The following is a 14001-nucleotide window of genomic DNA, read 5'->3' as shown; positions in this document are numbered from 1 at the left end:
CCCGCCCGCTTCCCCCGGTCCCACCCGGCCTCTGAGGCAGCGCCGAGTGCGGCCATGACAGAAAGGCCTCAACTGTGCCGTCGTAGAACGATTTACAGTATTTCGGTTTCAGTGCTGGGAAAAACAAAACAGAGTTCCCACTTCACGCTTCCATGTTAAAAATAGAATTTTCAAAAATAAAAATCACTCGCAGGGGCCACGCAGCCCATCACTGCCCATGACAAGCGCAAAACCTGCCCCCATCGGATGAACCACAAAATGCAGCAGTTAAATCTGGGTTACTCAGGGTATCTTGAGTTACCCAGGGTTAACTCCTTGTCAGGAGGACAAGGTTACTCCTTATCATACATAGTTATCCATGGGATACTCCAGGGTTACTTCTTGTCATACATGGGGATGGTTGAATGTGCTTGTCAGGGATCAAGAGCATTCTCTGAAGAAAGTGTGGTGTAATAGTACACGGTTTAGTTTCTTGTTAGATGCAAAGACTGTGCCCCTGCTGCAAACAAAAGTTTCTAGTTAGGCATAAGGACCAAGGTCTTTTTAACAGTGATACCTGCATCACAGAATTGTTGAGGCTGGAAAAGACCTCTGAGATCATCAAGTCCAGCCTGTGACTCAACACCACCACATCGGCCAGACCACGGCACTAAGTGCCACATCCTTAAACACCTCCAGGGACGGTGACTCCATCACTTCCCTGGGCAGCGCATCCCAGTGCCTGAGCACCCTCTCTGTAAGGAAGTGTTTCCTGAGATCCAAGGAATGCTCAGCTAAGGTTGAAGTTACACCTCATGGAATCATAGAATCATTAAAGTTGGAAAAGACCTCTAAAATAAAGACCAAGCATCAACCTAACACTACCACGACTACTAAACCATGCCCTGAAATGCCACATTTACGTGTTTTTTTAATGCCTCCAAGGATGGTGACTCCACCACTTCCCTTTGCAGCCCCACTCTTTCAGTAATGTTTCCGAAGATCCCATCTAAACCTCCATTGATGCAACTGGAGCCCACTTCCTGTCGTCCTATCATTTGTTACTTGGGAGAAGAGACCAACACCCACCTCACTACAACCTCCTTTCAGGCAGTTATAGAGAACAATAAGGTCTGCCCTCAGCCTCATCATCTCCAGACTAAACAAGCCCAGTTCACGTAAACTTTACATACTGAAGATATGGAAATACTTGGCTTCTGCTGAATGGGAAAAATCACAATATTCTGCTTTGATAGTTCACTTCCAAGAATAGACTAAAATAATTTTCAGAGTTTCAGCCTATAGTCATGTTCTCCAATTAATTTCCAGCCTAAAACTCATAAATAAAGAACAAACACAACTCAGTTAATTAGTTTAATAAGTCTACCATGTCACAGACTAATGCAGACCGACATTAGAACAGTCAAATAGTTATTAGTGTATTAGACCTTATGCAAGACCTCATCTGACTTGCTCATGAATAATCCTGGTAACTAAAGGGAATAAATTCAGTTTTGTTGAAGTACCCCCTAAAAACAGATACAACAGTTTAAACCTAGTGTACACCTTATTAGCTAGTTTTAGTTTTCAAAATTAAATGTTGCTGTAGTAGACAGTGTTCTATTGGAATGCCTACATTATTTGTTTTTTAAACTACAAGTTAAATCGTGCAACTCTAAAGAATTTATAGGAATTGCAACAAGAAAACAGTAGATATTAGCAATATACAAGCAAACTGTAACATGAAGTACTAAACCTAGTCCTTAATTCAGTATTTAATAAATCATATTTAGCATGAAAACACTGATGTTTATAAGGTACTAAACCAGACCAGATTTACCACAATTTTGAAAAGGCAGGAACTCATAAAATCAAGTTTAGTGACTCAGGCAGTCAAATTTCATCTTAAGAAATCCATGTAAGTTTTACATAGCTACTCTTTCAAAGCTGCTAAAAACAAACACTCCCTCAATTCCCCTTAAGATGATCCAATATTTAACCCCCATGTAGCAATAGTGTTGCTTTTTACTTTTCTACTTCAACACTTGTTTCTTGGAGCGCATTGCTTTGTTTGTGGACTGATGCAGTGACTTTTAATTCCAATTCTCCCAGCTGGTCAAATGAAGAGATACATGGATCTTGAACAGTATCCGACAGCTTGCACATCTTCTCCCGAATGCGTTGGGAGTATCGCAAAGGGGTTACAATTTTAGCACTGGAGTCATTCACCTCATGGCTCATCTTCACACTTAGGAAAAAATAAATTAAAAAAAAAAAAAAGAAAAAAAATCACTAAACGTAGACACATCATCATACAAATTACATCTGTAGCATCTAGCAGAAACAGCAAGTCATGATTTCTATTCAACTCTTTCCGATTCCCATAGTCAAAGGAAACTGGAAGCAAGCCCTTTCCCATTCATACAGTTAAAACCAGATGTACAATTCTTTTCTTGGGCAAAATATTTTAATCTGGAAAACCTCTTGAAAAGGTTCCAAAGGAAAATTCACCCTATTCCATCAGTGAGAAACTGATCTTGCTGCTCTGAGCGATAGCAGACAGCTGCAAGGAGTCCAGCTTCATCAGATGCCAAAACTGAGCACACCTTTCCTAAGTCTGCTATCAGAGAAGAAACTTTGTGGCAAAAAAAGAATTTACACGTTACCTACTTTGTCCTGAAATTACTACCCAGATTTCTGCCTCAAGATGCAATTAGGATAAAGCTTGACAGGACAGTTACACCATGTTCACTTCTTTGTGTATGACTTACAACCACATCTGGATTTGAAAGGGAGAGGACTGGAGACGCCTACCTTCTCTTTACCTGGCTCAGTGTAGAACTGCTACATGGGCTCTGGGAAGGGATCCTAAACCTGGAGTTTGTGTCTCTGTCACAAAGAGGTTTGATTACTCGGTAGCAAGACATTCGAAAATCAAAACAATTTGAGTAAATAAAGGATTTTTTTTTTGACACAGACTTTGTTCTGAAGGAAGAAGAAGCAATCCTAAAAAGCTAAGTTCTCAAGAGCTTTTAACTAGATGTTTGCAGATGCAGTCCCTCCCTGTTTCAACAGGACAGAAACATTGCTCTTGCCCCAGGTGCTGCAAACCTTTCATAGCTACCGGAAATAATCTTACCTTTCCAAGTATGGTGCGGTAGATGGATTGTATTTCATTAAATAAGGTGTGTCATTCTCCTTCTCAGGAGAATGAACTGCTTGGGGCATATCTTTTATCCCATCCTCCTTCTGCTCTTCTGTTTCACATTTTCCTTTCTTTTTCGTACGTTCTTTAGTCTTGTGCTTTTTATTCTTTTTTGGCAAGATCTCTTCTGTCGGTTTCAAGTCTAAATCCAATTCTGTTTTGATCACTTCACTGATAGTCTCTGCCTTCTTGTCATCACTCTCTGTTTTCTGCTCATCATCATAGCTGAGATCCTTAAAAGCTCCCTGAATCTGTTCTACAGGTGAATGTGGTTCCTTGCTGTCTTCCACTACCTCACTTAAATGAGCTTTTATCACAGTTCCCCCTAAAATTGAAATATTGAAGAAAGTACAGCTGTGATTAGTTACAACTAAAGAGGAGTTAATATTTTAGAGATCTTCAAAATCTTAAAAGTTTTACATGAGAATGAAAATTGATTATGTGTTGAGGCTAAGCAATTTAAGTTACTAATAATTTTAGTCACCTTAAAGAATCTACAACCTGAAAACTCAGCCTGAGTACACCCTGAGAAGTCATTCTCTTCCTTCCCAAGTGCAGCCACCCTGAACAAGTACTTCAGCCAGTTTCTGGGACCAAACACTTCTCAGGTTATGTTATACTGAATGGGAATGTATATGGCTACTTTGCTTTCAAATTTGGAAAATTTACCGCCTCTAATTAACACTATGCCCTAACACAACTATGCACCTGCTAGTGAAGGAGTTTATATGTCAGAAGCAACTGATTTTCTAGCTCACGAGATTTTCTAGCTCACTTTTATTATCAGAATAAAATAACTCTATCAAATAAATGTTCAGCTTAAGTTAAAAGCCTGAATATTAAAGCATCTCCACTACTCATCTGAACATACCTACAGCTGAAAAGTATTAGTTTAGTCAAGGTTGTTTTCAAAGACAATTGAGTGCAAAACGATCACAGAGAAGTTACCATGAAATAGAATTTAGTATAGGCACAAATAATTTCAACAGCTTGTCTTCCCTGTCAGCCAGACGTTTAGAGTAGTCAGACTTACCATCCTCAGACTTAAAAAGGCTTTCAGCGTTTTTCATACTATCTATTAGTGTGTGTCGTAGTTCATCCCTAGGCTGAAACAAAAGTTGTATCGTTTCAGAAAAACAATTCCAACATAAATCATCATTTCAGCTCATTTGGTATAGCAGTTAAAGGGAACATGGTACAAAGCACATGACACTCATGTTACAAATCTTTTATTAAATCCTGTTCAGACATAAGTCAGAACATAAGACAATCCTTTATTTTCCGTATTTGATGCCCTGAAATCTTGCTGATATTAAAGCACAGAAATTAAACTCATCAATAAATTTAAGTTCTCTTCTGAGTTTCTAGCAATACTAGAAGTCTCAGTCCTTAATTTCTTCTAGGTAGAACATCCTATGATATTTTGATGTTCCTAAACTTCTTGACAGTAGTATGTACAGCAGTTACAGAGCAATTATTTTTTTTCAATGTTCAAGTAGGTCACATGGCTTTCCTACTGTGAAAGAATTCATTAAAATCAGGAGTTGTATTTTATACACGATACTTTCATGCCTTTGTATTTGTTCATCTCAATCTTCAAGACAAGATGCTCACCATTGCTCCTGCCAGAATGGCCTCCTCATAGACAGCAATAATCTTTTCAAGAGGGCTCGTCTGCTCCAGACGCATACAGCAGATCCAGTATTTTGCAAGCTTTTTAGCCCCAGGAACGCTCTTTGTCAGATCTTTCAACATGGCACGTACTTCATCGCCTTGACATCCCTAAAGTCAACACAACAGCAGAGATTTAAATGCCGTGAACATTTTGAGATGCCACATTCTATCTGGGTTTAAACTGTAAAGCAAGGAGTTTCTCTTTCTTTGGAGAGCAACCCAGAAGGCTGAAGATGGCAAGTATTTCCAAGACTGATCTATGAACTTGAGGCAGAAGAACTGCCATTCACCTATTCTTCCAAATTAGAATTATTTATACAGTATTGTAAGTAGAAGGGATAGTAGAATGCAGACCTCCTCAGAACTACTTAAAACAGACATTTTCAGAAGTCCAGGCAAGTTTCTACAAAAGCAAACTTGTTTTCAATTAATTGCTTTATGGCTACTCTCATTACATTATAGCTTTTCTACTTACTGTGTTATCACTGTTGCCTAATCTTATCGGGTAGTTCAGTGAGTTAATAAAGCCTAAGTGATAACTAATTTCTTCAGGTGTCAGCAAAAAGCTATGATATCGCTTTACTAGGAGAGCAGTTAGTCTCCTGCATCTGATTCACAGGTCCAGCAGATCCCTAGGATTTGTATGTTGTAGGGACCTCTACGATTGGAGCTAGGTAGGCAAGGGGCCGAGTACCTGTTTGGTTAACTGCAGACATTCTGCAAGAGTCTTGTTGACCTTTTCACTGTGTAACACATGCTGTAAAGAATCACCAGAAAATTCTTGTTCTTCATTTTTAGACTGGGGTCCCAGAAGCACAGATGCAGGAGGTCTCCTCATCACTTTCCCTCTAGATGCCCTCCATTCATCCAGGCGAGCTCTGCATTTAAAAGTGATTAGCTGAAGTGAGAGATGGTTTATCTTTTTTTTTTTAACATTGACTGACACTAACTAGGGGAAGTCATCCAAAGATGTACTTTCCAGATAGTCCTCAAGTCCTCTCCCTTTAATCCTAAAAGGAATACAGCTGCCATTTAGACCTGCATGGAAATTTCAGAACCACGGATATCACTATCTGCTTTAGGTATCGATCTGGCCAGAACACTTTAATCTCTCCTTTTCCATCAGCAAAGAGATGTTTAGGCTACAGACCATTTTCTTTTTCCAAGAAAGAGTAAAAAATGCTTCTGATTTATTCATCTGAGCCACCTTCTCTTCCAAAATCCCACTTCAGACCAGAAAACTCTCTCTCTCTATGGACATAAAGTATGGAGAGCAGCTTTTAAAATCTGAAACTGATGTATAAGTGTAATTTAGCCTTCATATATATTTCATTTCAATCCTATCCCTCTAGATCCCCAATTTTTAGTAAAGGTGACATTCTACCAGGAGCACTACTAAGAATACTAAGTAACTTTTAGATTATGAACCTTCATCCCATCATCTTAAACTGTGTTCACCAAGCTGAAAAACATATCACTGACAAGTGATTTCCTTCAATCTGTAAACATGCTCACTTATACATCCTGTATCAGTCTTTTTTTTCATTTTTTAAACAGGGGCATGCATGTGCAATTCACTTACAGGATTATCTGTTATAGTTAAGGCTGTCACAACATTTAGCCTAAAAACCAGAAAGCTCAGAAAATACACGTATTTTCTATTTATAACCATGCAGGGCAAGTTGTAAACCTGAAGAGCTCCAGCAACTAGTCCGAGTCCTGAGTTCTCATTACTAATTCTACACTTTTAGTCTGTTGCCCTTTGGGCATCAGATTCAACACTCAGTTCTCTTATTTTTCAGTGGACCTACAGCAAGAAATAGATTAATATAGGAAAGGTCAATTTGGAAAGGAGGTCCAAATACTTCCCAGGATCAAACTGTGACAGTAATTCAGTTACCTTCTCTCTTCTGCTGACTCTTTTGGCAGAAGAGATTTTCTGTTGCCATCAGTTTTGGAATCCTGTCCTGACTTGATACCAGGAACAACAGAAATTCGTTTTGCTGGAGCTTCTGATCGTGCATCTTCACAAAAATCTACTCTTTTCTTCACTCCTAGTATTCTGCGGTCAGAACTGTTAGAAGCAACCTTTGGTGGCTGTGGTCCTCTCCCACCTCTCATTTTTTGCACTGTTGCTTTCTTCGGCACTACAGCAGATGTCGGTTGCCATTTCTTCAGGCCGGGCTGTGAGCTGATAGCAGCTTTGTCAGATGCCTTGTTCTGGAATGGAAGAACATAATATGTTTTTTCAGAATTAGGGTAGTTTGTGACTTTGATACTGCAGCTGCTTGTGGGCAAAGAACTTACTGCTGGTTTGGTGGCAGAAGGAAGAATCTTCTTGTTTGGCAAAGAACTCTTTTCACTCTCACTGTTGGGTGCTTTTCGGAAGGAGTTTATCTTGGACTGGATAACTTTGCCACGATATGTACCAAGCACTGGTTTCTTTGGTAGGATGACACTTGAATTTTGTTTTTCTGCAATCAATTTCTTCTCTTTTATGCTTTTTAGAAGCAGGAAGGACTTGCTAAGTGACACATGCTGAGATTTTATGTCAATGACTTCATCCCTGAAAGCACAATCTTCAGGATTATAGTTTGTACCTGATATGGAATTTGTCAGAGTGATTGTAGAAGAGTTTAAAAAAACATTTTCTTCTGAGGTTCCCTTTGATGGGTCGCATGACAGTTTATTAGCATTCTCTTTGTTCACCTGAAATTAAAAGCATATCCACGGAGATGTTAGAAGTATGTTCATGCTGCATTTCACTTGTATCTAAAGTGGGTTTCACTCATTTACAGGCATCACTAAAGTGATTTACAGTAAATGCTACTTTAAAAGTATCTACAAAAGTCCTGTATATATCTCGAGTAGAATATTTGACATAAAACATCCCCACAAGTAATGATTGTTTAAACTGTTTTGGAAGGCTTAATGTCCAGATGGAGATGGGTGTCAAGTGGTGTCCCTCAGGGGTCCCTACTGGGACTAGTGCTGTTTAATGTTTTCAATAATGATATAGACAGTGGGATCAAATGCACCCTCAGCTAGTTTGCAGGTGACACCAAGCTGAGTGGTGCAGTTGACATGCCGCAGGGATGAGAGAGACCTGGACAAGTTAGAGAAGTGGGCCCTGCTGGAGCAGATCCAGAGGAGGGCCACAAAAATGATCAAAGGGCTGGAGCACCTCTCCTACAAAACCAGGCTGAGTTGGGGTTATTCAGTCTGGGAAAGAGAAGGCTATGGGGAGACCTTACAGAGGCCTTCTGACTACAGCAACGCTGGAGAGGGACTGCTTACAATGGTGTGTAGCAATAGGACAAGGGGCAATGGTTTTAAACTAGAGCAGGATAGATTTAGATTAGACATTAGAGAGAAGTTCTTTACAATGAAACACTGGCACAGGTTGCCCAGAGAAGTGGTTGAGGCCCCATCCCTGGAGACATTCAAGGACAGGCTTGATGGGGCTCTGAGCAACCTCATGTAGTTAAAGATGTCCCTGCTCGCTGCAGGGGGGTTGGACTAGATGACATGTACAAGTTCCTTCCAACCCAAGGCATTCTGTGATCCTAAGTAGGAAGGCTTAACAAGAAGGCTACCCTCTTCTTACAGAAAGAAAAATCCCCAAGCAGCTGCTGGGTTTTAACTACCAAAATCACTTTTTAAGAAGAGCTATAATGTAGAAGCTTGCTTTGGGCTGTATATAGCCAAAAGCAGGATCTCAGTTTCATATCCCACCATTTAATGGCAACACCATTCCTCTACTTAGGGTATGTAGCCTACAAACACAAGGTAGTGAGTAAAGCCTTTAATTAGGGCATTAAGATATGTAGTCAGAAGAAGGAGAATTTTTCTTACTAATGACCTGCAGGATGTTGTAGTTAAGAAGACACATGAGTTCTATACGGCCTTACTACTCCCAGAAACTCTCAATCATATGTCCTCAGCCTAACCCTAGCCCAGAGGCCATGAGAAGGGGCACTTAGTCTTTTCCTCCAAAAAGTGGCTCTACAGCAACTAACTTGGCACTGTCCAAGCAGCAGCTTATGGAAAAGTGAAAGAACCAAAGGCAGAAAAAAACCACAAAACAACCAAGCATGAACAACACATGAAAGTCTGCAGAAGCTAGTCTTCTTCTTTAAGGAAGATGCCCTTGAACTGTAAGAAATCTCATTTCCTTGTCTGTCATTCAGGCTTCAAAATTAGATTTGACCAAGACAATAACTAGAACTTGAGTATAAAAGCTGTTATTTCAGCAAGTTATTTAGTTTAACTCTACTTTAAAATCACAAAAGGCATTAACAGTCCAAAATATCTCCCCTTCAGGACATTTCTGGAAACCCTCTTTGTTCTCACTTCTGGAATTTTTCTCCTCAAAATTCAGTTTTGAAGTTGTAAGGTTTTTGTTTTCCTCCTCAGTTAACCCCAAGGTCTCTCAAACCTTTCAGAATCCAAACTCAAAACCATCTAACACAAGTACAGGTTTTGTGTCTATTTTTTTCCTCACCTTTCCCTGAGAACAGGCCTGGAGAAGAATTTGTATTTTGCTATTTGCACAAGCATGTGCATCTTAATTCTAGAAATATGACACTAAATGATATAGGGAAAGCATTCCCTTGACCTCTGATTAGATATTAGCATCTACATCCGATTACGTTATATTTGCCTGCATCACAACTGAATAATCACACACATTCAACAATTAGTTTTGTGGTTGTTTTTTTATCCCGAGTAATTCCCCACTCTGCCAGAAGACCTTGCTCAGATTTTAAATAGCTTCCCTGAAGGCTGAAAACATACCCAAAAAGTTCTGAGAGTTCAAGAAAATTTTTAAAAATTTAATCATCATTTCAGCAATAATGGCATCCTGTAACTCCCTCTCCAGTCAGGTACAAATTGAATATCAATATAATTCATTACATACAGTGATGCAACAGCTTTCCAAAAAGCATATGATAAGCAGTCACTGAAAAAAGTTTTGACAATCTGCACCCTGCATCTGCAAATTTCTCATGCTCTGGAAGTTTTATAACTTAATTACAGTTGGAGTGAAATGCTGTAGCCACAGAAAGAGCGCCGTGACTATTTGAATAGCAGTCAAAAACTTACCATTTCTGGCTCTGGAGATGTTGAGAGCTGCATTTTGTCTTGCAGTTTAGTGCTGGTTGCTCTCCTAGTTCTGCTACTGCTTTGAAACAAAACAAACAAACAAACAAACAAAAGAGATATCATCCTGCAACATAACAAAGGAATGTATTTTTAGAGTAAGTTCACATGCTCCAGTTGACAGTCTGCATTCACACTGAAGCATTTCTGTTCAGCTTGTGCTCTGCCTCCAGAAAAAATAAACAGCTAAGCAACCACTGATCAGGGCCTAGATGGCAAAACGTCCCTTTTTACACTGTGAAGAGCTGGCTAACAGAGCAGAAGAAAAGAAAACAAATCCTATTTAATGCAGGTACCATTCTCATGTTTAAGGATGGGCATCAACCTGTCTGGCCTGATGCATCTGCTACACAAGGTGAAATTTCTAAATGCTGCAGTTGAAGGGGAAGAGGGAGCAGCACAAAGAGTTGAAGCTCAGCTACTGCAACCAGAGACAAGTCTGAACAAGGGCACATAATTTCTGCCACACTGACAGATTCCAAAACCTGCAGTCAGGCACCAGAGCTGGCAGACTACCCAGTGAGTAATAAAACCACCAAGACCAGTATTGTCTCCTAGCAACTATGAAAATATATGGACAGCACAGAAGAAAAACATCTCAGTTTGACGTTACAAATTCAAATTCTTCCTCAAACACGTCCTGATGCATTATACGAAACATGTGGCACTATTGCACATGACTGAAAAGTAACTGTCCTGTTCACAATGGTTATCTTTGCATCAGATTATTTTCTGGAAGCCAACCGAGTGGAGAATGAAGGTACATTAGTGGGGAATAAAAGAAAAAGATACTTTGTGACTTTGAAATGCTGCAGGACATCTGCATCATGTGATCACCTCTGTGTCAACTGTGATAAAGAATATAGGTTAAGGGAACTGATCAGAAGTTAAAATCATTTAGGTTGGAAAACCTTTAAGATCAAGTCCAACCACTAATTTAGCAATGTGAGGTCTCCCATGAAACTATGGCCCTGAGCACCACCTCTACACTTCTTTTAAAAATCCCCAGGGATGGTGACTCAAGTATGTCCTTGGGCAGCCTGTTCCAGTGCTTGACAATCCTTTCAGTGAATTTTTCCTAATATCCAATCTAAACCTCCCCTTGTGCAACTTGAGGGCACTTCCTCTGGTCCTGTCACTTGTTAATCATGGAAAGAGACCAACCCCTACCTCGCTACAATCTCCTTTAAGGTAGTCAACAGTGTGGAACAGCAATAGCTTCAGGGAAGGGAAATAACTGTAAAATAAAAGCATTAATCATGCTCACATACATGATGGCTCTAAATAATGAGTTAACTGAAGGCTATGAAAAACTCTGAAATTTAAAACCAGAGGAGAAGCTGAAAACAAGTAGAACAAATGTAGAACAAATACTAAATTAAGAGTATTGCTACAATGAAAGTAGTTGGCATTGATTTTCTATCAAAAAGTAGCTTTCTACAACATGAAAGCACTTGCCTTTTCCTGCTACATAAAGCAAGACTTTGGCAGTTTGTATTTATCCTCGTCATTTATGTGTATCTGATATTCAAAGGTCATTGTTCAATTAGATTTGTACTACCTCTTAGGTCTGTGCTATTGAACATGGTACTATGCCACCCCAAGTACAGAAAATGACAAACTGAAATCTACCATTTATTTGCAAAAACTTTGCTACATCACAAATGATAGATCTAGAACCTTATATACTCCTTCACATCACTGTCTTCTCTAGAGAAACTTCTGTTGCTTATTTAAAGATTTTATACTAAATGTCCAGGCTTTAGAAAACAGCAGGAAGATTTAAATAAGTCAATAAAAAGAAACAATACTAATTGGTTATAGGTGCCCACATTCTGTTTACAGAACATTACACCTACCTGCTGGCCATCACACAGACTGGGTTTTCCTACAGTATATTTGGTTTTAGCAGAAAGTAGTGAATTAGTAGCTATAAAAACACAATGAAGCTAGATCAAGTGGATTGTGAAAACATGCTAGCATAGCCTGAGTTGAAAGAGAGGAAAAAATGCTGTTTGCAGAAGGAAGGTTATAGAGGCAAGCGGCAAAGAGGCATCTGAAATGAGCTCTTCCATGAAGGTATCCAGTCTTGTCTCACTCTCTGAAGGAGCAGATAATATACTTCAGAATGGCATGTATTATGCATTTGGTTAACAAAACCTTTTTAGCAGTTGCTGATAATAAAAGGACTTTAAGAAATCCACATGATCACCAGTCTAGTTGCGTTGTCTCACCTTTTGGTTAAGATTCTCTGCAAGAACTGTTATTTACATCTTTGCCATCAATCATGGGCCTTTTTTAAAGAATGTAAACCATAGCAGAAATACTACCTGATCGAAGTCTGGTTTTCTTGAATGGGCATGCCAGAAAAGGTCTTTTTTCTTGACAAATATTCTTCAACTTTTTGCCGTCTTTGTTCTAATGGATTTAAAAAAATAATAAATAGACATATTACATTTTCAGCTAAACTGGTACTGCCAAGCTTTTTCTCTTAGGAAAAAAAACCAAAGAAAATTGATTAGAAAAGTATCAAGACATTGTGAAACAGACACTGTAGATTAAGAAAGTCTTTAGTTTAATATTCACATCTTATGACGTCTTATACATTCTCTAATTTCTTGAGAAAGGCTATAATCTAGGGGCAGTTGAATCTAATTTCACAGCTATGCAAGATAGCTGTTTTGCTGCATTAAGCTAAAAGAAATAGGGGTTTGTGATGGGAAGAAGTCAGGCCTGCTCTTCTACCTTCTGGATGCCTGTCCCGTATTTGACATACTGCTAGTTCAACAAGCACACTTTTCGCTTGTGACGGTAGTAAGGTAACTATAGCACACGTGAAAAACACCATGCACATGAACCCAGCTGACTGTCTGACCATTTGCTTCTCTGCCATTGTCATCTGGGCATCTGCACAAATGTTGAAGCAACGGGAGGGGTAATAACAGCACAGAATGATCCTGAAAAGTTCTTAAGCCACTTGTCACTATCTTAATACAGAAAATCATTCCAGAACAGGCTACTATTTTCCATGTTTTCACTGGCTGATTGCATAGCAGAGACTTAAATCCTTCATAGGACTACGTTGTTTATCTTTTTCAGAGACCTTTCATTATTCCTGTGGGGATCTAGTGACCTTGGCTTTCTGAAGGAAGCTGGGATAAGGTGATTCTGCCACCTGAAGTAGGCTCAAGCATCCACACAGCAGTGTTCCACATGCTGTGGGTCATGAGAGCAAAAAGTTAAAGCATTAAACTCGACTCAGAGTAATTCCTCCATGGTATTCAGGAACTCATGGCATTTCACGATCCTCCATTGTTCAACAGTGGAAGTCTTCAATGAACTTCCATATAAAATCCAACTTCTGCCCCTCCTAGACAGGCTGACTCCTTTTTGAATCTCTTTGCACATGTTCTTTATCTTTCATCTTTTGTCTTCACACTTCAGAAATCTCTGCAAGGTCCATCAGTAATGTTCCCTCAATGCTGAGATATTTCTGTGTTACTGAAGATCTGAGTGTACAAATTGCTAAAACATTATTGTCTTCGAGGATCTGAATGTTAATCCTGAAAAGAATTAAGCATTTGATGGCACACTCTCTGTGGTAAAAAAAGTTGCCACGGGATAATTACTCACAGAAACTTCTTCTAGTGTCGGAGAGCTGAAAAAGGCAAATTCTTTTTGATGCACTGACACACCAAAGCCTGAGACACACAGTCATCAGTGGACTGAGACTGGCTTGCTGCAGTGCAGTGCAGCTGTCCAGCCTCACGCTGAATGAAGTCCAAGAGGCAGCATACATCACCTGTCTCCGAAGAGTTAGCTCACCAGAGGTGTACCTGCCAAGAGAGGCTGCACAGCAGCCAACTCGGCCTATGTCCTTGGAGTGTTCCAGGCACCTTCTGCTTCACAGGCTCAGCTCCCACTGACTCCCAACAGTGAAGCCCCATTAACGCAGTTCGGTTCGTTTAACTTACAGAAAG

The 14001-nt window shown here is 39.6% G+C and overlaps 1 protein-coding gene across 1 annotated transcript; it reads right to left on the bottom strand.

The window, feature by feature from the left end:
- Positions 1–2004: 2004 nt before the first annotated feature.
- On the bottom strand, positions 2005–12439 carry CKAP2 (cytoskeleton associated protein 2; the record flags this gene model as incomplete). The annotated part of the gene is made up of 8 exons (XM_009875118.1): positions 2005–2227; positions 3119–3509; positions 4218–4290; positions 4799–4966; positions 5553–5736; positions 6759–7567; positions 9965–10040; positions 12352–12439. Coding segments are annotated over 8 exons (2012 nt in total), but the record flags the coding sequence as incomplete, so codon positions are not given.
- Between the last annotated feature and the right edge of the window lie 1562 nt (positions 12440–14001).

The sequence above is a fragment of the Apaloderma vittatum genome, unplaced genomic scaffold (genome assembly GCF_000703405.1).
Source record: "Apaloderma vittatum isolate BGI_N311 unplaced genomic scaffold, ASM70340v1 scaffold11258, whole genome shotgun sequence".
Lineage (NCBI taxonomy): Eukaryota > Metazoa > Chordata > Aves > Trogoniformes > Trogonidae > Apaloderma > Apaloderma vittatum.
Note: the sequence above shows the minus strand (reverse complement) of the source record. Positions and strands in the feature narration are given on the sequence as shown.